Genomic DNA, 24,718 nt, shown 5'->3' with positions numbered 1-24,718 from the left:
ATTTGCTCAATAACCACACCACACACACAAACTCTAAAGCTCTTGTAAAAAGCTCTCTTGTAATTTCTCTTTAGTGTGTGTAAATTTCAGAGAAAAAGAGTTATTCTCATTTAGTCTTATTCCAATGAACTACATGAGGATACATATCTATGAAGATGGCCGGTATTCCAGCTCACTAAATCAGAAGCAAATTCCTTCAAATCAGGAATCCCACTAAATTAAGAGACTAACTAAAATTAGAATTAGTCAATAACTAAATCTCCTTATTAGGTAATAAAATAATAAATAAATAAAATCTAAATGTTAATATGTGCAGTGATTCTACTCTCCCCCTCAAGCTGGGTTGTACAAATTGTATATGCCTAGCTTGCAATTCAATTCTTCAAATCTAGTTCTTGAAAGAGCTTTAGTAAGGATGTCTGCAATTTGATGTTGAGTAGGAATGTAGACGATATGGACAGTGCTATTTTTTATCTTCTCTAGGATGAAGTGGCAATCAATCTCAACATGTTTCATCCTATCATGGTGCACTGGGTTTTTAGCAATCCTGATTGCTGCCTGGTTATCACATAATAGCCTGATAGGTTGCTTATCTATAATTCCCAGCTCTCTAAGTAATCGATGAATCCAAATACCTTCACAAATACCCATTGCCAATGATCTGAACTCAGATTCTGCACTACTTCAAGAGACAACCGACTGTTTCTTACTTCTCCATGTAACAAGATTTCCCCAAACATATGAACAATAGCCAGAAGTAGAGCGCCTGTCCATTATATTCCCTGCGTGATCTGCATCAGTGTATACAACAATCTCCCGTTTGTTGTTTTTCCTGAACATTAATCCCTTCCCAGGTGTCAATTTAAGGTACTTTAGAATCCTATACACGGCCTTCATATGCTCTTCCCTTGGATTGTTCATGAATTGACTCACTGAACTGACAGCAAATCCAATGTCTGGGCGTGTATGGGAGAGATAGATTAGTCGTCCAACAAGTCTCTGGTATCTCCCCTTGTCCACAGGAACACTCTCTGATTATGTGCCAAACTTTTTGCTTGAGTCCATGGGTGTATTTAGTGGTTTACAGCCGAGCATCCCTGTTTCCATCAACAAATCCAATACATATTTCCGTTAGGTCACTGCAATGCCTTCTCTTGACCTTGCTATCTCCATGCCAAGGAAGTATTTTAAATTACTGAGGTCCTTAATATCAAATTCCTGAACTAAACGTTGTTTCAAAAACTGTAATTCTTCCTCAAAATCACCAGTAAGAATGATATCATCAACGTAGACGATCAAAACTGTAATTTTCTTCTCTATTGAGAACTTAACAAACAAGGTATATCTGATTGGCACTGTTTATACCCATATTTGGTCACAAACTTGGCAAACCTACCAAACCATGCACGAGGAGACTGCTTGAGTCCATAGAGAGACTTTAGCAGTTTAAACACCTTGCTTTTAGTGTGAGAACTTTCTATACCAGGTGGCACTTCCATATAGACTTCTTCTTCAAGGTCGCCATTTAGGAAAGCATTTTTAATGTCTAGTTGATGTAATGACCAATCAAAATTAACAGCAAGTGAAAGGAGTGCTCGGATAGTATTAAGTTTGGCAACTGGAGCAAAAGTTTCTTAATAGTCAATACCATAAAATTGTGTAAATTCCTTAGCAACTAACCGAGTTTTGAGTCTTTCAATGCTTCCATCTGCTTTGTGTTTGATGGTAAATATCCATCTGCAATCTACTGGTCTTTTTCCAGCTAGTAGATCTGTGATTACCCATGTTATATTCTTTTCAAGTGCAATGACCTCATCCTGTACAGCTTTCTGCCATCTTGGATGTTTAAGAGCCTTATGAATAGTTCTCGAAATTTGTACACTGTCAAAGGAAGTAATGAATGCCCTGTATGCTGGAGAAAGAGAGTTATAGCTCACAAAATTTTCAATCGGATGAATGGTACAGGATCTTACACCTTTCCTTAGAGCAATAAGAACATCAGTATCATCAATCACCGGCACAATTAACTCAGGAGAATGATCGGCCTCACTTGAATGAACTTGAGCAGGATTAGAATTCGGGTTGGTGTCATGGCATTGCGTGAGAGGTGCAAGGTTCTCACTCTCCTTGTTTTCATTTTTCCTCCTAGTATAGACACGGAGCTGGGAAGATTCAAGTTGTGTAGACCTATATTTTGAGGATGATGGACTGTTAGACAATGAAATTTCAAGGTTGGGGTTTGGTGTGTAGTTTGAATTCGAGGGAAGAAGGACAAGATGTGGAGATGCATGCTGGATTTTAGAGGATTCTTTGATGAGAAGTTCATCCAAAAATTGAGATTCCCTTACATTCTCCCACTGAATGTCAGATTTTGGGTAATAAGGTTCATGTTCAAAGAAAGTGACATCCATTGAATTGTAGACCCTTTTGGTAATGGGAGAGTAGCATCTGTAACCCTTTTGGTTTGATGAATAACCTAGGAAGACGCATTTGATGGATTTAGGATCTAATTTGGATATATCTGGGAAATGATTATGAACAAAGGTTTAGCACCCAAAAACTCTTATAAGAACATCTAAGGAGATAAATTTGGTGTGAGGATAGGTTTTGAGGAGAACTTGATGAGGACTTTGAAATTTATGAACCCTAGAAGGCATCCGATTGATTAGGTAAGCCGCAGTAAGGACTGCCTCACCCCAGAAATACTTCGGCATATTGGATGTAAATAAGAGTGCCCGAGCTACCTCAAGAATATGGCGATTTTTTCTTTTCAGCCACTCCGTTCTGCTGAGGGGTATCTACACATGAGCTGGTATGTATTATGCCATGATGTGAAAGATATGACTCAAGATGGGACTTGAAGTATTCTCTAGCATTGTTGGTTTTAAAGATTTGGATTTGAGCATTGAATTGATTTTGGACCATCATATGAAATTTTTGGAAGATAAGGTTAACTTCAGATTTTTCTTTCATGAGAAATATCCAAGTCAGACGAGTGTGATCATCCACAAAAGACACAAACCAGTGAGCCCCCGTGAGGCTTTTAATTCTTGATGCACCCCATACATCACTATGAATCATGGTGAATGGATGGGTAGGTACGTGAGGAATTGAAGGAAAATTTGCACGTGTATGTTAAGCAAATTGACATATTTTACAATGAAATGAATTTGGATTTTTATTGATGAACAATTTAGGAAATATTTTTCCTAGATACACAAAGTTGGGATGGCTGAGGCGAAAGTGCCACAGCATGATTTCATCCACATTATTGACATTAGAATTGAAAATAGAAGAATGAAGTGACGACAGACTCTTTGATACACTAGTGGACATATTGTAACTTGAGTAACCAATTTGTCTACTTGGAGGATTATTGGCTCTAAATAGGTAGAGACCTGACACGAACTCAGCACTGCCAATCGTCTTCCCCGATTCCATTCCCTAAAATTCACACAAGCATGGGAAAAATTTAGCAACACAATTAAGATCTTGGCTAAATTTTCTAACTGAAAGTAAATTACAGTCTAGATTTTGGACGTGAAAAACAGGGGTGAGAATTATATCTTCTATTAGATGAGCAAATCTTATTCCCAAGACCATGGAGAGAGAACCATCTGCTATACGAACAGAAGAATTACCTGTTTGAGGACAGTAATTGTGCAAGAGTGTTGCATCCCCTGTCATATGGTCGGATGCGCCAGAGTCTACAATCCATGATTCACCTTGGTCACTGATAGTATTAAGAGCAACAGGAAAACTGCTTCGTTGTGCCTTCATACTGGTTGCTTGAAGTTGGCTAGTAGATTGCGAAAGACTATTGCAGATCATTTTCTGCAGAATTTCCATTTGTTCTTTGCTGAATCCACTTGTTTCACTTGAAGTTTTCTCCTCCGTTGATGAAGCTGCATTAGCACGGTTTTCTTTATCACGGTTAGGCTTGTTTGGCTTCCAATCAGCTAATTTCCCGTGAAGTTTCCAGCAACTTTCTTTCCAGAGTCCAGACTTGCGGTAGTGGTCGCACCAAGGCCTTCCTCGTTATTGACAATTGACATTGGAGCTAGTGTTGGTTCCTTGGACAGCAAGTGCAGAACTGTCAAGCAGTGACGGATTAGTTGTAACTTCTTGAGATCCCATCATCACCTTGCGCCTACTTTCTTCACGACTAACCTCAGAGAACACGTTTCTAATATTGGGCAGTGGTTTAGTCCCCATAATTCATCCCCTTACTTTATCCAACTCCTTGTTCCTAACAGGAATTTGAAGATCCTTTTTTGCTCCACGATTTTTCTGTAAGTGACTGCATCATCTGCACACTTCCATGTGTGAGTATCAAACATATCAAGTTACTGCCAATGCCTTATTAGAGTGTTGAAATACTGTGTGACAATGAGATTCTCTTGACGAAAATCGTGCAAGATAGTCTCAATTTGGAATAGTTCTACTGTGTTCTCAGAACTTGAGTATGTCTCTTTTGCTGCGTCCCATATTTCCTTCGTTGTGCCATAAAGAAGAAAGTTTTCACCTATATCATTGTTCATGGAATTTATCAGCCATGACATAATCATGTTATTGTCACTCTTCCACAGCCTGTATTTTGGATCTCCTTTCTCAGGAATTTCAATCTCACCGGTGAGATTACATTTCCCAGAAATAAACATTGACACCGATTGGGATTATTGGAGGTAGTTCTGTCCATTTAATTTATGGCTGGTAATGAGAATTGATCCAGATTCGGAGTTATCATGGGTGGCTGTCATCGGGGTTGAATCTGATTTAGACGTGATCTTAGAGGAGGAGGTTTGCAATGCTGCTCCTATTTTTGTCATGTTTTGGTTCAGAGGAATCGAGAGAAAAAAAAAATATTGCAGATGAAGGCTTGAAGGATAGAAGATTTGTAGGGTATTATTAGAATGAGAATAGGGAATGAAATTCGCAAAATTAGGTTTTCAGAGAAGGATCGTATGAGGCTCTGATACCATGTAAATTTTAGAGAAAAAAAGTTATTCCTATTTAGTCTTATTCCAATAAACTACATGAGGATACATATATATTAAGGTGGCCGGTATTCCAGCTCACTAAATCAGAAGCAAATTCCTTCAAATCAGGAATCCCACTAAATTAGGAGACTAACTAAAATTAGAATTAGTCAACAACTAAATCTCTTTATTAGGTAATAAAATAATAAATAAATAAAATCTAAATGCTAATATGTACAATGATTCTATAGTGTGTAATAAAATCATATTTTGGTCATATTGCTCTCGCTTCTCTCTAGCATTGTCGCAAGCTTCTTCGCTTGGCTAGTTTGAGAAGTATTATAGGCTTACTTAGCGACTTATGTACTAGAAGTCACCTAAGTGCGGCATGGACTTGCTGTGCAAAACTCTCACCCCGTGACAATAAGGTCAGTATTAAGGGTTTGAGAGGTGTTGTCTAAAGAAGGGATATTTACCAAAGATATCGGTAATTCGATAGTTTAGTGATGGGATACATCAGGGAAGGTATCTATAGTGCTTGAGGAATTCAAATTTTTTGTTTGTGAAACTGTGTGACCGACTTTGAAGGTGGATGATTGATTCTGCAAGATTGCATGAGTATCACCAGCTTCCAAGTTTCTTTGTAGGACTGAAGGAGGATTTTGTTAGTCATGAAATATTGTAAAGGGGGGAGAGGATGTAGGAAGATTAACATTATTTTGTAATGTCGGTGGGGGTAGAGTTTACATTATGTCCAAAATCTCCTTTGAAACAAGGAAGTTGGATTAACGTCATTTTGGGATTTTAATGGGGCTGAACTCACGTCATGGCCAAATTCCTTGTTGTTTTTCTAATTTTTGGATAACCATTCATTGCGGGAAAGAAAGCTTGTAAACTTCATATGTTTGTGCACAAAGTAAAATTTACTTCACCTTTTAGCATCTTGTATAGCTTTAGTAAGAGGCTTTCTGTTAACAAGATTATTGTTAGGGATAGCAAAAAAGCCCGGGTCGACCCAAACCTAGACAAGGGCCAAGCCTTCTATTTAAAAAAAATAAAATTATAAATTATAATAATAAAATTAAATTTGGAAAATAATGGAAAAATAAAATAAATAAGTTTAAATTCTTAATTTATATATCAATAATGATCAAAAACTTAAAATTATAATATTAAACTCTATTTTAAGTGTTAATTAGTTTAGAGAGTGCTTGAATTAGAGAACCCAATATTAAAAAAATTAAATCTCTTAATTTTTATTTGCTTTATTTTCTTTATTTATTATTTAATTTAATTTAATTTAATTCATTATTAATTATAACAATTTAATTATATTAACTTATTTCAAGTTTACATCAATTTTAAAAAAAATAAAAAATAAGTAAAAGCTCAAGCCCAGCCTTGCAGTGGGCATGACCCAAGCCCCTAATCTGTCAACCCTAATTATTGCAAACAAATGATTCTTGTAATTGTAGCCCAAGTAAAATTTTGGGAAAAACTTTTAGTGAATTACAAAAAAAAAACTCCATATTAAATATTTTTTTAAACGTAACAAATTGTAAGCCAACTGCGACTCAGCATTGGCAATTATCTACGCTAATGACTCCATAAATTGGATTTGTCGATGGAGGATGACGATCGATGGTTAGGTGAGGTGAGGGTCGACTTTCAAGTCTTAATGTGAGGGTGGCACCAACTTGAGTTCCTCGGTTTAGAAAAAAACAGGGGTTGCCTATTTTGCAAATTTTGGGGAGATGATGAGAAGAAGAAATTATCTGATTTTTTACTTTTGAGAAATAGGTATTTCATTTTAAAATTTTAATGAGAGAGAAGGGAATACAAAGGGAGACGACGATGAACGGGTTTTTGTTGCTTTTTTTTTTTAATGTTATAGTGTAAAGTCATAGGGTTTGTTTTTGTTATAATTTATTTTTTAGTGTAAAGTCAAAAATTCCTTGCACTTTAATCATGAACTGTAGCTAAAAATTTTTTAGCTCACCCTAAAAAAAATGTGCCAGCTTTACCATTGATTGCAATGTACTTAAACCTTGAACGAGTGGAGAAACAAACCTTAAAAGCTTATTACATTATCTAAAATGATTTTACTAGTTAAACCAACTAATATTCATGATCTATATGAAAAACAGTGATCAAAGTTGTATTATGTTATAATTTTGTTTTATCATGCAAATTCAGAGCGCACTTATTGAGAAATATAAAACTATTTTATCAATCTAGAAGGGAAAAGGCCCAATTGAGACCAAATAAACACGGCCTTGGCAATTGGGGGCTTCAGCTAGAAAAATTGACCCATACAAACTGGAATAAGGTTTGGGATGAGCCCATGTTACACTTATTTATGATTTTTTTTTTTAAATTAGGCCCGGTTACGATAGAGACTTGGGAGTTGCTTCCATCTTAGAGTATGTTTAATAACTACAAGATAGTGTGAATAATTTATTTTATTATTATTTATTATTCTAATTGTGTGGTTATTAAATAGTAATTTATCCACCATAGTCACTGCTTAAATAAAATCCTCAATTTTACTCATACAAATTCCTTTTCTATCACTCCTATTACTCCATCAGTTCATCTTACTATGTTAAACCCAAACAATTAAATTAAATATTTATGAAAATTGTTTCTCAATAAATATGAAAACGATTTCTTCCAAAAAAAAAAAAGAAAAAAGAAAAACAATAGAACAGCTTCATAAATTATTCAAAAGTTACGGCTCTTTTAATCTTAAAATTGTGACAAGAAGAGAAATTGGATTTGATTACATTCATGTTCTCAATCACATAACGTGACCTAACCTTATCTCATTTACGTGTAGAAACAATGTGGCTTGCTGCCAAGACATTGACGTATAAACACCAACTACCTTTCAATTTCGACAAAACAGGGGGAAAAAAAAAATTGAAGACAAAAGACAAAACACGAATAGTTGGCTTTATATATTTTTTATTTTCTTAAATTTTTTTTAAAAAAAATGTTTCAGAATTTTTATGTGCTTTTGAAAATCGTCTATGTAAAAAAAAAAATTTCAAAAAAAATTATATCGAACAATTTGAGTTTTGAAAGTTGTAAAATTATGGGGGCTATTAATTTGCTCTGTTCAATAGCTATTTAAAACACCCACCTAAAAACACTGATAAGCTTCATAAATTTGGAGGTACAAGCCTATACATACGGTAGATTAATAAATGTGCTTGTTTTAAGTTGTTTAATCTTACTTTTTAACACTTCTTTTCTTTCTAATTAATTACAAAATTAAGACCAAATATGTCGAAGGGTAGATCTAATAATTCTGTAAATACGTGCTGGTCTAGATGGAACGAACCCACCTAAGCATTCAGAGTGATTGGTATATGTGTGAAGCATGTCTCCAATAATTCTTCAAATTTATTTGAGGACATATGGTTCCACATTGCTTACTTATCATTAATTTTGAGTGTGTCATGTTCAAATCAATCATTTTCACTTGAAAAGAAACTTTATTCTCATTATTTTTGGCTTTTCATGCTCTAAGCATCCATGTGATAAGAACAAATGATAACCTATACATGTGATGGTAGCAGTTGCCCTGAAAACCCCTTTTGGCGCACAATTCAGTCTCGTTAATGAAAAATTGATACGTGTTTTATTGCGTACCATGACGGGTGTAATGATACGTATCAGATGGAAACCCCTTTCTAATTACTTTTTGTTGTTTACTTTTAAATTCCAATCCAATTTTGTATAAAGAGGAATCACTTATTTATTCAACAAGTTATTCCTCATGATTCTCTCTAGAATTTGTAGTAAAGCTAAGTTGTGAAAATGAAGTGGTACTATTGATTTTCGCCAACACAGCAATGTTTGACATGTCCAATCTTTGTCCAGAAATGCCTAAAATCTAACTAGAAATCATAATAAATATCGAAATGAAGACTCGATAAATTTGGACTGTGTATGCTAATGACACGATCGCACGCTAATTAAGTTATTTCATCCATTTAATATTTTCCACTTTGAGGGAGAAAAACAAATCAACACACGTCTTTAGCATTTGAGATGAATAAAAATATCCCCGTTGGGAATGTTGGTGTGCATTGTAAGGCTCTTTTATCTCAACTTGATAGGTACATTATTCTTAATCAAAATATAAATTTTCCCGGGAATTTGTTAAAAAAATGTTGTTTTGCATCACATTGACTGATATTATTTCACAATTAATTAATAGAATAAAGACAGAAGACGCATGAACGCACGCAAAACTGGGATATTCATTTTCAATCTGGTTCTAGTGTTTTTACAGTTCAGTTGTTGGTAAAATCATTTAGACATTTACTGATTTCTATTTACAACACGTGCGAGCTGAGCGCCAGGCCTCCAGTCTTAAAGGCTCCAACCTTTCAGGTTTCAGCTCATCAAATCCTTCATCATTCTTCGGCTACTTGCATTCTTGTCCCAAAACAATGCTAAAAGTCTAAACTTTTAGCAAAAGAAAGCAGAAAGTTTGAAACTTTGAGAACCCAGAATGCGAAACATAGCGCTCAAGGCAGGGAGCAGGCCACCATGGGTGGGCTTGGCAGCAGCTGTGTGGGTGGAGATAGCAGCTGGGAATGCTTACAACTTCCCTTTGTACTCGCCCGCATTAAAATCAGTTCTGGGTTATAATCAGCAACAGCTCACAATATTGGGTGTGGCCAATGATATTGGAGAGAGTGTGGGACTGCTACCTGGTATTGCTTGCAACAAGTTCCCTCCTTGGGCTGTGCTTCTTGTCGGTGTTGTGCTTTGTTTCTTGGGTTATGGTGTTATTTGGCTTGCTGTTAGCCAGACTATCACTGGCCTGCCTTATTGGGTGGTAAGTATTCTCTCTTCTTTTATACGCATATTAACTTTTTGATTGCTTTTTGGAATAGAATGCATTAAGAGAATATATCAGCAAACCCAGATGGGGATTTGATTATATGGGACTTTTTGCTTGAAGGGTGAGTATAATTGTTTCTCTGACTAGATTGTTTGAGTACTCACTCGAGGGTTGATTCCATGGAACTAATAGGGGTGAGTAAGATGGATGGATTTGAAAGCAAATTGGGTTTGCTTAGGTTGGTGCTACATGGTGTTGAGTTTTTATTTTCTCTTCATTATTATTATAAGTCTGATTTTCTGAGAGTTTATGGATGTTTTGTTGACTGAATTGTGAAGTTGATTGGCTGGAACTATGCCACTAGGTTCAATGGAAGATATCATTTCAAGTTGGTGGACTTCTTTTCATGGCCATTAGAGGATTTGATCATTTGGAATTACTACTTCATGGGTATTGATAACTTTTGGATTTTGATGGCTTTGTTACTGATTCAAATTTTTGGGATGATCAGCTGGAGCTATATGTTGATAGTTAATCTCTCTGTTTTAGTGAAAATATTGAATCTCTGGCTACCTACTCAAGGATTTTGATTCTCCGTGGGCTGTGAGTTAGATTCATCTTGATCTGATTGGGAAGTGCAAATTTTGTGTGTCTGTATCTTCGTGTTCTAAGTTTGAGTGTCATAAAATTTATATGAACTTATCTTTATATTTTCTGGTCAACCAGAATTTTACAAATGCTTGATCATGGCATTTTTTGCGGTTGCAAGATCTTACTAGTTTTCTGCAAATTTGACTTTCTTAGTTTCTACAACAGTCAAATACAAGCAACTAGAGCTTGATATTAAATTAGTGAGCTAATATGAGAAAATTGTTTGTGATTTGGAATTGCTACTTGCTTACGTATGTATAAAGATGCTTTAAAAGAAAAATACAGCATTGATGTGCTCATCCACAAAGGATAAATCTGTTGAATTTAAATTTTTATTGAAAGCCTTTTCTCATTCCTTTGCCTTTAGCGTGTAGTAGCAAGTTCCGGGGAGTCTTTGTAACTACAAGTTGAAAATGAACGTATCGTGCCTTTTGATGAAATATCCCCAATTTCTGAATTTTGAGGTTTGGTCCTTGTTAATAATGGTCCATCCAATGAAAGGTAAAAAGTCTGTGAATGTTGGAATAACATATGTGCAGTAACACGCTTGTTCTCGACATATTTTGTGTGAGGGGCTTATTTAAGTGTCTCTAACTGGAGTTTTGTCAAAGCCTTTTCTTTATATCACTGTACCTGGCCTGGTAATATTGGAATGTGCAGTTGACTTTTCCTTGTGTTTTGCCGCACTGGCACCCTCATATTTGTTTTTTCAATCGTTGAGAGTGTTGACTGTTGAGGCAAACTTTGCTCCTTGCTTCTTTTTTTTTTTTTTTTTGTTTTGTGGGTGTGTGGTGCTGAGGAGTGAAAAGTCTTCTGTTCGGGATTGTCACCTGGAATGTCCATTTTGTTGATATGGGGAGATCATACCATGAAATTGTAAAAAGTTTTATCTGTGTCCTTATTGTAATGCTCCGATGTATTGTACTGTTTGAATGATAGGTCAATTCTTAATATGATCATGTTTTAAGAATTAAGACACTACATATTGTCTGCAATACCTTGAATCTTTGGTTTGGTGACCATTGTGCATAGACTAGGTTTATTATATGTCTGACATATTCATCTACTCAGTGTGTTGGCGGGTATAGGGAAGAAAGCTGTATATTTATCCTTACCACTTCAAATCCTGGTTATCATCATAGCAAAGGGTTCGACAATCATCCAGTCCTGTGATAGCTGTTGTTTCAAGACTGATTGTTTTCTTCCCTCTTTTCTGATTTCATTACACTGTACCTTTTGCACTGAGCTATTTAGATGTGGTTCGTTAAATTCATTTTGTTTTGTACAAAAGGATTATTTATCTCATGTATTGGAAAAGAATAGTTGCTACTTTGCTGTCCATCCTCCAGCTAGGGTTAGATTACCGTAGATGTTTAAGCTTGTGTTGCATTTGTTTTCACTTACTGCATATTCGGGACACAGAATTACCAAGATTTCCCAAGAAGTGTTATTTGGACCAACACGAAGTCATATTTTCTCAACTTTTCATTGTTGTTCATGATAAAGAAAGTTAAGAGATGGTAAAGTGTAGGTGCTGAGTGAGAATGAGTTTATGGTACCAGGTTTTTTCATGCATATATTGAATATACATGCATCTTAGGAAAGATATCTTACGTTGAATTTTTCTGAAAGATTTTTTCCCCATTTTATGCTAATCCAAGATATGTAAACTTCTCGACCAAAACCTCCTGATGAGATGGAAGTAATTGCATGATGCTAATCTTTGAGAAATGTGTTTGTAAATTAGCATTAGTTCATTCAAAAAGATACCTTTTTTGGTTCAACACTTTGTTTTCAGGCATTTTAGCTGTTAGGGCCGGTCTCTTGGTATGAATGTGCCACTTTTAGCATATGTGCTCATAATCTTTGTTGTCAATATTATGGCAGTTATGGATTGCACTTGTTGTTGCTACTAATAGCAATGCATGGTTTGGAACAGCAGTGCTAGTAACTAACATGAGGAATTTCCCCCTCAGTAGAGGTACTGTTGCTGGCATCCTCAAAGGTTATGCTGGGATTGCTGCTGCAATATATACCGTGTTATACAATATGGTGCTTCAGAATTCTGCAACAACACTCCTTCTGTTCCTTGCACTTGGGATTCCTTTAATCTGCTTAGTCACAACATACTTCATCCGGGCATGTACACCAGCTTCCGGAGAAGACTCTTCAGAGCATGGTCATTTTGTTTTCACCCAAGCTGCAAGCGTTTTTCTTGCTATCTATGTTGTTGCAATTTCAATAACAAGCGATTATGTTTCTCTAAGCGATGCTCTTTCCTACATATTAGTTGCCATAATGGTTGTATTTATGCTGTCTCCATTGGCAATTCCTGTCAAAATGACCCTTTTCCCTGCTACCAAGAAACGTATTCGTTCGGCCGGCTCTTCAGACAGTTTGGCTCAAGAAGGGGGTGATTCAACCCAAACAGATCCTTTGTTGACACCATCTTCATCTGCTGCATATCTTGGAAGTTTTTACGAGACTGAAGATTTCTCAGATGTGGAGATACTTCTTGCCATAGGGGAGGGGGCAGTGAAGGAGAAACGGAGACCCAGGAGAGGGGAGGATTTCAAATTAGGTGAAGCTTTTGTTAAGGCTGATTTCTGGCTTCTTTGGTTTGTATACTTTCTAGGTGTTGGAGCTGGAGTCACAGTTCTCAACAATTTGGCACAAATTGGGGTTGCATTAGGAGTCAATGATACTACAGAATTGCTTTGTCTTTTCAGCTTGTGCAATTTTGCTGGTCGCCTTGGCTCGGGTGTGCTGTCCGAACACTATGTCAGGTCATTACTCTTTTGCTCTTACTTAAGAAGCATTAAACTGGGTAGAAAATGCAAATGTTTTCTTGTTTTGTTTGAAAAGTTCCAAACCACAGTTGAAGTTTTTGTGTCAGCATACATGACATGATTTCACCTTGTTACAATTTAAAGTTCTTATACTGTGCAGTTTACATGGATTCTTTCACCTCCTTTATTTTCGCTCTCACTGAGTCATGTTGCCTTTTATTTAGTATCTAAAAACCTTAGGAAGTGCATCCTGGCAATAATTTGCTTAATTTTCGAAAGATGATTGTGGTTTCTTGACAATTTTTTGAATTCTGTCTTCAAAACAAAATTCCAACCATATTTTTGTTTGATGTGATACTATGGGACTGTTGGAAGATCTTCTACAATTTCATTTGGAATTATCATAATTGCAGATCAAAAGCAATTCCTCGGACAGTTTGGATTACGTGCACGCATATTATGATGATCTTGACATTCCTCCTGTATGCATCAGCTCTCAGCGGTACCCTCTATGCTGCGACTGTACTGCTTGGAGTCTGCTATGGCGTCATATACTCTTTGATGGTTCCAACTGCCTCCGAGCTTTTTGGCTTGAAACATTTTGGCCTTATTTATAACTTCATACTGCTGGGAAATCCTATTGGTGCGCTCCTTTTCTCCGGACTGCTTGCCGGTAAACTATACGATGCAGAAGCTACCAAGCAGGGAAGTTCCACCTGCATAGGTGCTGAGTGCTTCAGGCTTACCTTCCTGGTCCTAGCTGGAGTCTGTGGGCTAGGCACCATCTTGAGCATAATTTTGACAATCAGAATCCGACCTGTTTACCAGATGCTATACGCCGGAGGCTCGTTTCGCGTGCCTCAACCATCAGACCACTGAAATTTACAGAATATAATGATTATCAATAAAATCCAGGCATGCCTATTTTTGGGTTGGTCTGTCCACCAATCTTATTTTTTGCTCTCTAGGAAGCAGATTGCGGCTTGCATTGGCTATATATATGATGTTGTTGCATATTATCTGGGTGAGTCAGTGGCCAGTGAGTACTGTGAAACAATGGCCAAGATTTTGTGGATACATAGTTAAAACATCCCATGATGCTGTACTTTAAACAGGAGCATGTGCACCCTCCTGAATTAGATGCTATTGATCAATATAATATAATTGAGCTTCTTCCTTCCCCAAGAGTAATTTATAATTTACAATTTTTCTTTCTGACGTCTTATTTTGCATTAGGATCGTACTTCAATGTATTCTTTGGATCATAAACTAATTGTATACGTTGTAAATATTATTGCAACATGAAGTAATAGAAATTTACCAATGTAAAAATTCTCAGTAAATGGAACCTTTTAAACCCGGACATTTCTTTGTCGTTCATAAATATAAAATATGCGGACGCTCCCATTTGTGCTTTTTTAAATTTTTGGTCAAAATACAGCTGCCAAAATCCAATATTAAATATGTTTACACTTCAATAAAAGTGACAACACTATCAAAAGAGTCAAGATTCACCCAAAACAAATATATCTGAATATTTCTGCCAAAACAAATATATCTGAATATTTCTGCCAGTACAAATTTTCAGTATTTTCAACCCAAAAAACGGATACAGATACAATTCTTGCTACGTATTTGCACATATGTAACACAAATTCTTTTCAAAAAGACACTAAGGACTAGTGCATTCTTGTCTATCAAAGGTAAAAAGAAAAAAAGATTATAGCATACAAAAGCTAAGTGGAGACAGCTTGATTGCCGAAACAGACCCTTGCTGCCCAAGTCTTCATTTTTATCTTGACCCACCACTAAAGTAAAAGATCAATTCAATGATCTTCTTCTTTAACACACCCCTATAAATTAAGTAAAAATTTAATAAAAAAATAAAAATAAAAATCTGGTGGAAGAACCCCAAAAACCCATCTCTCACCATTACAATCTAAAATCAAATTCAGAACAAAATATTGAAAAGAAAAAATTTGACCTTTCATGTGGGTTTCAAGTTCTGAAACATTGTGTCCCATCTGATCTCTTCAACTCCTGTTGACCAATACCGATCATCATCTGCAACCTCGTGATGATCATGATCATGTTCATGATGATCATAACCATTCATCTTCTCCTCCTTATTATGATCATAACTAAATACAGGGCTTGAAAAACTATTGACCCTTCCACTGGTGAGGAGCAGTCTTCCGGGTTTAGGCAGCATCAACTTCTTGTTCCTCTTCAACATGGCACTTCTCCATCTTGTGCCATAACTAGGCTTATTAGGCACAACAACAAGAGCTGTAGATGAATCTTCTCTTCGAACCCAAGTCCTCAAATACTTAGCAAGAGATCTTTTTGTTCTCTTGATAGCAACTATGAGCCTTGACACAGGCTTTGGACCAGCTGCTCCCTTTTCTTTTCTTGCCAGCTTGAGGATCTCTAGCCTGTGCTTGGCTATAGATATGCCCATGCTTTGAAGAAACTCATGGTTGAAATAAGCTATGTCTTCTTCTTCTAGCTCATTGTGAGCAAAAGCAAGGCCGTATTCATACACGAGAGTTGGCTCCAAGCCAGTTTTAGAGAGCCATGAAAACCAGTCCATGACTCTTTGAAGTGTAATGAAATGAATGTGTGATGCGTGTTGAAAGTTTGAGAGATATGAGTGTCTATATATATATAAAGAAGGAAAAGGGGAAATGGTTTTTTTTTTTTAAATAATAAATAATTTTTTTTTTGTGCCCCTACGGATGAGAGAGTCTTAAATGGGATGCATGTGCATAATAAATAAATAAATAAAAACATACAGAAATGATTTAGTGCAGTGAAACAATTTAATTCACTGATGAGTAACTGGACATATGACGTAATTTTATAATTTTATTTGAATAATATTGAAATTGTGGATCAATCAAATAATTTTAATATTAGTACGGCTCATTATAATAGTAGTAACATTACTCAATAATAGTAACATAATCAAATAATTTTGTTATATATATATTTTTCTATCTTCCATTTTATGATATGGTTGTTGAAACTTGAGAATGAATAAAGCAGAAAGAAAAGTTTGAAGTGGGGTTTGCATGGCCAAATGGCAATGTTAACACCAAAAAATGTGATCAAGGAGTGTGAGCGAAGGATTGTTAATTCTTGGAGAGAAAATGGATTGCCATCAATCACGCTATGGGAAAAGAGTAACGTGTATGGACCCCCCACTACTTCTGTTTTTGTGGAAAATTTTGGAATAAAAATTTCAAACAAGGCAACTCGACTTGTGGAAAAGATGGGTTCTCTGGTTTTTAGTTTAACTACAAGCAACTCCCTTTGAATCAATGCTACCAACTGACTTGAATGACAAATTTTATTAATTAGCTCTAACTCATCAACTACTAATCCTGCTTAAAGAAGCTATTCAATTTCTTCCGTTGCTTTAAGACCATATTGAATAACGTGTGAAAAGCATGGTTTCATGGTTAAGATCCATTGAGTTTCTAGATTAATTAATCTCACCTAACAGAAGTAGATTGGGTTATTGCTAGGTCCGTCCTAGGCTTAGGCTTAACTTAGGAAAATAAAAGAAAGAAGAAATTAGTTTTGCAAATTGACATGGGAAAATTTCAAATTTTGTTTTTAATTTTAGAAAACAATTACTAGTTAATTATGATGTCTTATAATATCAATGATAAACTTGATCAAGAAACTACTTTATACAAATTGGTCGGTTTAAATATGAGGGAGGTTTGAAGATATACAATAAAAATAAGATGACTTGTTTAACATAAAATTTAATTGTTAATTATCATTGTATTAGGTGTTGTCCGCCATCACTAACTAATTAATTACCACTTTATTATATTTGAACGCGTTATCATAAAAATTAAAAGCAAAAAGGAAAAGAGTTGACATCACAGCTTTGCCTTAATTTAATTCTTAAATCCTTACGACTCCCGAAGAAAAACTTTATTACATATGAATTTCTTGCATTTTTTTTTGCAGTGATTCATTTATTAATATTTGATAAAAAAAAATGTCTCCGTTTGGTTTCTATAAATATATATAATGTAATTGATTAATTAGGTTGAATTTGGAAAAGAAATTAATTCTTACCCATATACTGTTATTAAAATACATATGGCAAAATTTTTTTAAAATCTTTAAAAACTCACTTGAATCTAATTTTGTTGAATTTATAATAAGATTACAAACATGTAATTTATTTCTTTTAAAATAATTGTAATTTAATTGTATTAGTTGCAGGCTTGCTGCCTGCCATCACGTATAAGACTATTTTATTATTATCTTGATTAGCCTAAAAATAATATAAAGTAATCCTTCAGTTGAAAGCTTAAAGTGTTGACAATTTAACTTAATTATGCCGAAGTATATAATCTATATGCTGAAAGAAATTTAAAACCTTGTAATATTGGTTTCCTAAGGGTTGAGAATTTCTAATCCCTTGGGTTTTTTTTTTCTAAATAAAAAAAGGTCGATGACAGAGTATAGATTCATGATATAAAAATTATTTTTGTTACATACACGCACGCACACACAAAGAATTCAAGATTAAAGGTGTAAAATGAGTCGGATCAAAATGACACTAATGAGCCTAATACTGAGAAGAAAAAAAATTACAACTCAATTCAGAAATTGATGAAATTAAGAATGATGAAGGGATCTAATTTTTTTACATGAGAGAACTCACAGATAAGTTTATAATCATTACAATTGAAAAAAAAAATTGCGAGATTCAGAGACGGATTGCTAATGATGCCCAGATTGAAAGCATGCAAAAATAAAGATAAAGCCTTAATTAGACTAACTCCTAAGGAACATAATCATCATTAATTTGACGCCCAAATTATCACAGACAGCCCGGCCGCCTTACCAAAGACATAATTTCTTTTATATATCTTGTAATCAATAATTTAATACAAAATATTTCAAAAATAGTTAACAAAAATAAAGTAAAAATAGAAAAAAAAAATGGTAGATACGACTCTTTTGTTTGTGGCTCCATAACAATTGGGATATTTGGTATCTAGTTTTGTTACTTAATTAATGACTTTAAATCACTTTCAGTACTAAGCACTATCTCAAAACCACATCTTTTAAAAGTGTTTTGTTGGTTATTCAATTTTCTTCCACATTCACATGCATATCTATCAATTGTGTATTTTACTTTTTGTTGCTTATTAAACCTTGTCAATTCATTCTATTTAATTTATGGCTTCAGCACCAAGCATAACTGTTTCAAAAGCACTTCTTTATAAAAGTGTTTTGTCTGTTTTTCCAATTTTCACCCACATTCACATGCATGCATAGATGGATTACATTTTGGACTCAAATTCCCACGGCCTCACTAGTGACTTGTGAGTGTGGAGTACTATTTGCACGTGAGCGACAAATGTTGTTTTTTTTTACTTTTTTTTAAGTGAAAGAACAATGGTGAGAACTTTAAACTATAATTTTTTTTTTAAAAAAGGAATTAATTGGCTGTTAAACCCTTCTATTATTTCTTTTTTAGCTCATGTGAAGAAGAATCTTTTCAATGGCTAGAGATTTAGATTGCACCATAACAGAGCTATCTAATTAGGATCCATTTAATTAACAAAGATTTCTTATCATTTATAATGAAACAAACCGTAAAGCTAAATTAGAATATTTTTTTTGAAATATTAAAATCCCTCAAATACTTCTTGGAAAACAAAAAAAAAAGTTTACCTAATATATATTTGAAAAAGAATAGTCTCAAACACAAACATATCTTTAAAATTTGTTGATTTCTATTGTACATAAATCGAGTTTAATTGAGATCCCACATGATCAGTTCATTCACGTTGCACGCTTATGGAGACCCATGCAATTTTGAGATAATAAATACAAGCTCTTTTTGTCGTTGCCATTCCTAAATAAAATGATCATTCAAATGCCCAGTACGTGTGGGCATAATCAATACTGCCTACTAGCCAACAGTATTGGGATCAATTCTTGTCCAAGTTAAGTTAGTTTTTCATTTCTTGTTTGCTTATAATAATGCAAATTTCAACAAAATAAACTTTTTTAAAAAAAAATAGACCACTTCCTTTACTGATGTATTTAGAATCAAATTCGAATAACTATAAATCCTACTGTGTGTGGTTATATATATATATATATGAGTAGTTTTCTAGTCTGGGATCATAAAGTGCAGGAAACGTACGAGAAAACTTTAAAACCGTGGGGTTTTAAAGGCTTAAAACTTAAAGCGCTTAAACCGCACGGTTTATGTATTTTCCCGGACGTTCCCGCACTTTAAAATTCTGAATTGGAACATTTCTCATATATATATATAATCTTCTCTAGTGCAGACGCCTTCATTTTTTTTTCATGCAAACACGTTGCTAAGCTATGAATTTAATAGAGTCAGATTTTAATACTATAAAACCGCACATCCTAACAAAGTGTCTGCATTAAGAAAATGAAGATGCCCACACTTGAGAATGTGTGTGTGTATGAGATCTGTTAAGAGAAATAATTATGAAAAAGAAAATCATAACAATTACAAACTACACAAAAGTTGCCCTCTTTTTCATAGCGATTTACCCCTCACAAAGATGCACTGAGAAACAAAACAAACTGGTTGTAAACCAGCTAAGAGACGCTTTCATCGGGACCATACCACCTTTCGTGGCTAGGAAATTCCTTATTTAAATTTAAGTAATAGCTCATCTAGAGAATCCCTGACACACACAGAGACACACGCACATGCACGCGCGCGCACACACACACGTACACTCACATATAGAGACTACGTTATGTATACTGGGGTTCATGTGGGAAATCCTAACAGAATTTGATATTTAATATTAGTAAATTTGTTAATATAATGCATCCAGGGGTTAAGTTGAGTAATTTTCAAATAGTTTTATTTAATTGACTACTTTAATTCGAATTCTAAATGACGGAATTTGATATTTAATATTAGTAAATTTGTAATGTAATGCATCCAGGAGTTAAACTGAGTAACTTTTAAATAGTTTTATTTAGTTCACCACTCAAATTCGAATTCTGAATGAGTAAGGGACTAAAAAACCATTACCTTACCTTTAAAAAAAATTGTTGATACAATATTTCAAAAAAAGAAACGCTCATACAATTTTTATAGTATTTTTTAAATTTATTTTTGATAAGTGTGGAATGGATGTGATCGATATATTTAGTAATAGACAAACAAACACAACTGCTCTATACATAATTAACTATAACATTTACATCAATATTATTGTATTTTAGTGATAAATATAATGAGTGGTAAGCCAATATTATTTATTTTGAAAAAAGAAATCCCACATCAATGTTAGTCACTCACGTTGATTTACAATTGGTTTGGTAACTAGTGATGTTGCTTGTTATGGACACTAATTAATTAAAATTATTTTAAGAGAAGTTCACTAATTGCATGCTTTCATCATCTTTTGCACCTAATTAGTGATTTTCAAACATAAAACTAAATGAAGTTAGTTAACAGGTGATGATTTTGATGCTTTTACTCTATATGCATGCGAATGTAATTTGTTCCTAACTATATATTAGAAATGTTGCAGTCCGAAATTTTAAAGTGTAGAAACGTCTGAGAAAATATATAAATCGTACTATTTAAACGCTTTAAATTTTAAGTCTTTAGAACCTGCAGTTTTAAAGTTTTTCCGAATATTTTCTGCACTTTATGATCTGAACTAGAAAACTACTCGTATATATATAATCTCTGAAATAATTAAACAATCAATACAGCTAAACAAAACCTTCTACAAATTAACTTCAATTAATTAATAAATTCATGCGATGAACCTGCAATGAGAGTGACAAATGATCAATGGCAGTTATCAAACTGTTTGTAGCGCGAGTCACGTGGGTTGGAAGTTTGGAATTTAATCATTTGAGTCCTTATCTGTTTTGATAAATGCTAATTGCACTTGTAAGATCTTTTCTGCCGACAGTTTTTTTGGACACTTTAGCGTGTACGTATCATTATTCTATGGATATAATATGCTTGTACTTTGTTGATGAATTATTGTCTTATATAACTGTATTTTTGTCTAAGCACCAAAACAACAATAGTTGTGTTACACATAGTATTGTGACATAGTTATTTAGGGCCGGTTTAATATTGTTTTTAATTTTTTCTTAATGAAGAATGAATGAATGATACTTGTTCATTAATTTAAAAATATGTTTGATAATGTGTTTCTATAATTGTAACCAATCATAGGCGGACCCAAGACTTAATATTACTCTAGGCTAAATTTTAAAATTTATATTTTGAAGTGAACATAAAAATTTATAAGTAGAAAAATGTACATTAAATAAAGAGAAACACCAAGAACTTTATCCCTCTAAATATGTACTATATACAAAAATAATTATAAAAAGAGTAGAAAATAAAAGACAACTCAAATATGAAAACACTACTTTTTAATTATAGAATCTGAAATTTCAACATATAATAACATGTAATTATATAAGGATTAAAAATTCAATTAATAATTTCAAATTAAAATAGATCAATACGTGTAGTTACAATCAATTAAAAATTACAAATGAAACTTTTATGTTTGAAGTGAAATACTAAATTAACAGAACTAATAAATTAAACAATTAAAATTTATTCATCATTTCAAATTGTAAAAGTTATTAGTAAAAGTTTCAAAATAAACTAAACTTAATTATGCAAAAAGGAATTTGGGTGCAATTATTTCTTTGTCAGGCGCTTTGCCTCTCTTTAAAGAACTAGATGTTAATTATTCTTCTATCAAAAGCTTCTTAAAATACTCAAATTTTATTTTCTAACTTGTTCTCTTAGTTTTTTTAAACTAATAAATAAAATCTGAAAATTCACATAAAAATTTTATGAAAATATTGATAATTGTTATTATATGTTGTTTCTGTAAGTACTTTTAATACTAATGACGATGTTATATTACATTGATAGATTTTTTTTCAATTAGAAGTTTTTTAAAATAAATTAAAGCAATAATCAAATTTTAGCTCCCTAATTTTTCAATCTATTCAATAAATATGTAATTTAATCATTTTATAAAATAAGTCACTAATTGCAATTGAAAATAATATAATTGAATTAGGACATATTTGTAAATAAAAATAAAAACTCTATTGTTATATAAAATTGATGAAAACATTAGGGTAATTTAGTTAGGGACATATTTGAATATAAAATAAAAACTCTATTGGTGTACTAAATTGATGAAAACATAAAGGTAATTGAGTTAGAGACATATTTGAATATAAAATAAAATCTCTATTGTTATACTAAATTGATGAAAATATAAGGGTGATTGAGTAAGGGACATATATGAAAATAAAATAAAACTCTATTATTTTCCTAAATTAATGAAAAAGTAAGGGGTATAAACAATTGTTTCTGGACTAAACCGGGCTGTCAGCCCGGTTAGCCCACGTGTAGGTCCGCCACCGCTTGTAACAAGAAAAATAGAATTTGAAAAAGATGTATTTGATAGAATATTCTAAAGGAGAAATGTGAGAAGAAAACATGAAAAATGGTGATAAATATTGGCGTTTTTCATCTTTTTCTTCGGAAAATGTAAGGCCATGGCCATCATTTTCATTTATAGAGTATAATATTCCTAGAACGCTTTTATCCAATCTGTTTTTATCATTCTTATTTTTAAAAAATAAAAAATAGTAATTTGTAAAACAAGTGATGACATAGTTACAAATTATTTTGTACAAGATGACGTGGTATAAATTTACTAGTTAGATGAAAAAAAAAATCATGTGAATCAAAATCTCCTAATCTAATCTTTCCTAAATTTTGTATAAAATCATGAGACGTGTTATTTTTTAAGTCTTTCTAAGACTAACGTGATGTTTGTTTTTTTGTTTGAAATCTAAATAAATGTGAATTAGTCTAAATTTTGAATAGAGCTGTATGTCTAAATCTGAATGATATGTTTCTTTTTTTTTTTACTTGAATCACTAAAAATAAATATTAAGTTGTTTTTTTAACTTGAAAATTTTGAAAACTAATATTTTTATATTTATCCCCTTTCAAATTATAAATGTTAAACAAATAATAAATATCTTTAAGAATACAAATAAGATAATATATTATCATAATGTAAATCATTTTCAATTGAATACAACTCTTTAATATTCTATATTGAATATGTTAATCAATTGTATTATAGTTTATGATGTTTTTATATGAAAAATATTCATAAAAAATTATGAAGATAAATAAAAATGCTAATTTGAAGAAAATAAAAAAGATAAAAATAATAATAGTTACCACTACATTTTATCACAGGTAGATGGATAATAATGCTAATTATTAAATTTTATTTAGGTAAGAATAAAAATTAATTAATTAGATAGAGATATTTTAGAGAATATTTTTCAACGATTTCATTCAGACTTTTTAGAGTAAGCAAAAAGATAAAAAGTTCAACTTAATAACGTAATTACTTAATGGTTGAAAATTTTCATTAAGTGAAAAAAACAAACATACTTAAAAACTTAATTGATTAAAATTAAGTCAACTAAGTCATTAAATTAAAAAAAAAATGGCCCCTAAATCAATTAAATCACTAAGTCGAAAAAGCAAATGAACCCTAAGACTTAATTGATTTTAAACTTTTTTTACTAAAATAAAAATAAATCGTTTTCTTGCCTTATTAAAACTCTAAGATTAATGCATGTCTACGGTTATGTTTGTTTTTTTTTTTTATCTGAAATCTAAATATGTCTAAATTTAACTGAAGTCTGAATAAGTCTGAATGTAAATATCTGAATGACATGTTTATTTTTACTTTTTCAACATCTGAAGAGAAAAAATTATAAATTAGTAGTTTGACATAAATATGCTTTTAAGTGGTGCATATATTTGTTATTCACAATATATAATTTTCACAAGTTGAGTAGTTTGGTAGCATTAAAAAGAAAATATCATTGTTGACCTTAATTTAACTTTGTAGTAAAAGATGTAATTATAACATCAACTTTTATTATAAAGTCAACACTGCTATTTTATTTTTGATTCATCACAATGAACATTATTTGATTTGTTCAATATTTTAGTTTAGTTAACGCTATTATGTGAGTAAAAATTTAAAGTAATTAAAAAAATAACTTCAAGAATAATACAAAATATTAGTTTTATACATAATATTAAAAAAACATGAATTGTTAAGAGTATTTTTGAGATTTGAAATTAAAATTTTCCATTTAAACTTTAGACTTCAGATAAAAGTGGATTTTTTTCTATTTTTTCTATTCAGATAAAATTATTCGTAATAAGTTAAAAAAACAAACAACCTAAAATAAATAAATGTCTAAAAAAATTTAATTTCAGACTTCAGATTTCATACTAAAAAAACAAACAACACCTGAGTCTAACATCGCTAACTCCACTTTTTTTTTTTAGTCGGTCA

General features: G+C 32.8%; 3 protein-coding genes across 3 annotated transcripts; 1 reads left to right on the top strand and 2 right to left on the bottom strand.

Annotated features, from left to right (window-relative positions):
• Positions 1–3,337: 3,337 nt before the first annotated feature.
• LOC102623150 (uncharacterized) lies at positions 3,338–4,661 on the bottom strand. The gene is made up of 3 exons (XM_052431296.1): positions 4,381–4,661; positions 3,642–4,030; positions 3,338–3,444 (listed from the first exon to the last, which is right to left on the bottom strand). The coding sequence occupies exons 1-3, from the start codon at positions 4,659–4,661 to the stop codon at positions 3,410–3,412; spliced, it is 705 nt and encodes a 234-aa protein (XP_052287256.1). The 3' UTR covers positions 3,338–3,409.
• Positions 4,662–9,256: 4,595 nt separating this feature from the next.
• Positions 9,257–14,460, top strand: LOC102613789 (protein NUCLEAR FUSION DEFECTIVE 4). Its single transcript, XM_006465164.4, has 3 exons — positions 9,257–9,834; positions 12,379–13,277; positions 13,694–14,460. The coding sequence occupies exons 1-3, from the start codon at positions 9,505–9,507 to the stop codon at positions 14,157–14,159; spliced, it is 1,695 nt and encodes a 564-aa protein (XP_006465227.2). The 5' UTR covers positions 9,257–9,504; the 3' UTR covers positions 14,160–14,460.
• A 330-nt stretch (positions 14,461–14,790) lies between these two features.
• On the bottom strand, positions 14,791–15,937 carry LOC102613496 (uncharacterized). The gene is made up of 2 exons (XM_006465163.4): positions 15,265–15,937; positions 14,791–15,133 (listed from the first exon to the last, which is right to left on the bottom strand). Exon 1 carries the CDS (start codon positions 15,871–15,873, stop codon positions 15,268–15,270), a length of 606 nt encoding a protein of 201 aa, XP_006465226.2. The 5' UTR covers positions 15,874–15,937; the 3' UTR covers positions 14,791–15,133; positions 15,265–15,267.
• Between the last annotated feature and the right edge of the window lie 8,781 nt (positions 15,938–24,718).

This window comes from Citrus sinensis, chromosome 7 (assembly GCF_022201045.2).
Source record: "Citrus sinensis cultivar Valencia sweet orange chromosome 7, DVS_A1.0, whole genome shotgun sequence".
NCBI lineage: Eukaryota > Viridiplantae > Streptophyta > Magnoliopsida > Sapindales > Rutaceae > Citrus > Citrus sinensis.
Note: the sequence above shows the minus strand (reverse complement) of the source record. Positions and strands in the feature narration are given on the sequence as shown.

Coding starts and splice junctions, on each gene's coding strand:
- LOC102623150 (XM_052431296.1), bottom strand. CDS start 4,661: ATGTTTATTTCTGGGAAATGTAATCTCACCGGTGAGATTGAAATTCCT. Junction 4,031..4,380: donor GAGAATCTCATTGTCACACA/GTATTTCAACAC, acceptor ATAACGAGGAAG/GCCTTGGTGCGACCACTACC. Junction 3,445..3,641: donor CAATTACTGTCCTCAAACAG/GTAATTCTTCTG, acceptor TGTGAATTTTAG/GGAATGGAATCGGGGAAGAC.
- LOC102613789 (XM_006465164.4), top strand. CDS start 9,505: ATGCGAAACATAGCGCTCAAGGCAGGGAGCAGGCCACCATGGGTGGGC. Junction 9,835..12,378: donor CTGGCCTGCCTTATTGGGTG/GTAAGTATTCTC, acceptor ATATTATGGCAG/TTATGGATTGCACTTGTTGT. Junction 13,278..13,693: donor CTGTCCGAACACTATGTCAG/GTCATTACTCTT, acceptor TCATAATTGCAG/ATCAAAAGCAATTCCTCGGA.
- LOC102613496 (XM_006465163.4), bottom strand. CDS start 15,873: ATGGACTGGTTTTCATGGCTCTCTAAAACTGGCTTGGAGCCAACTCTC.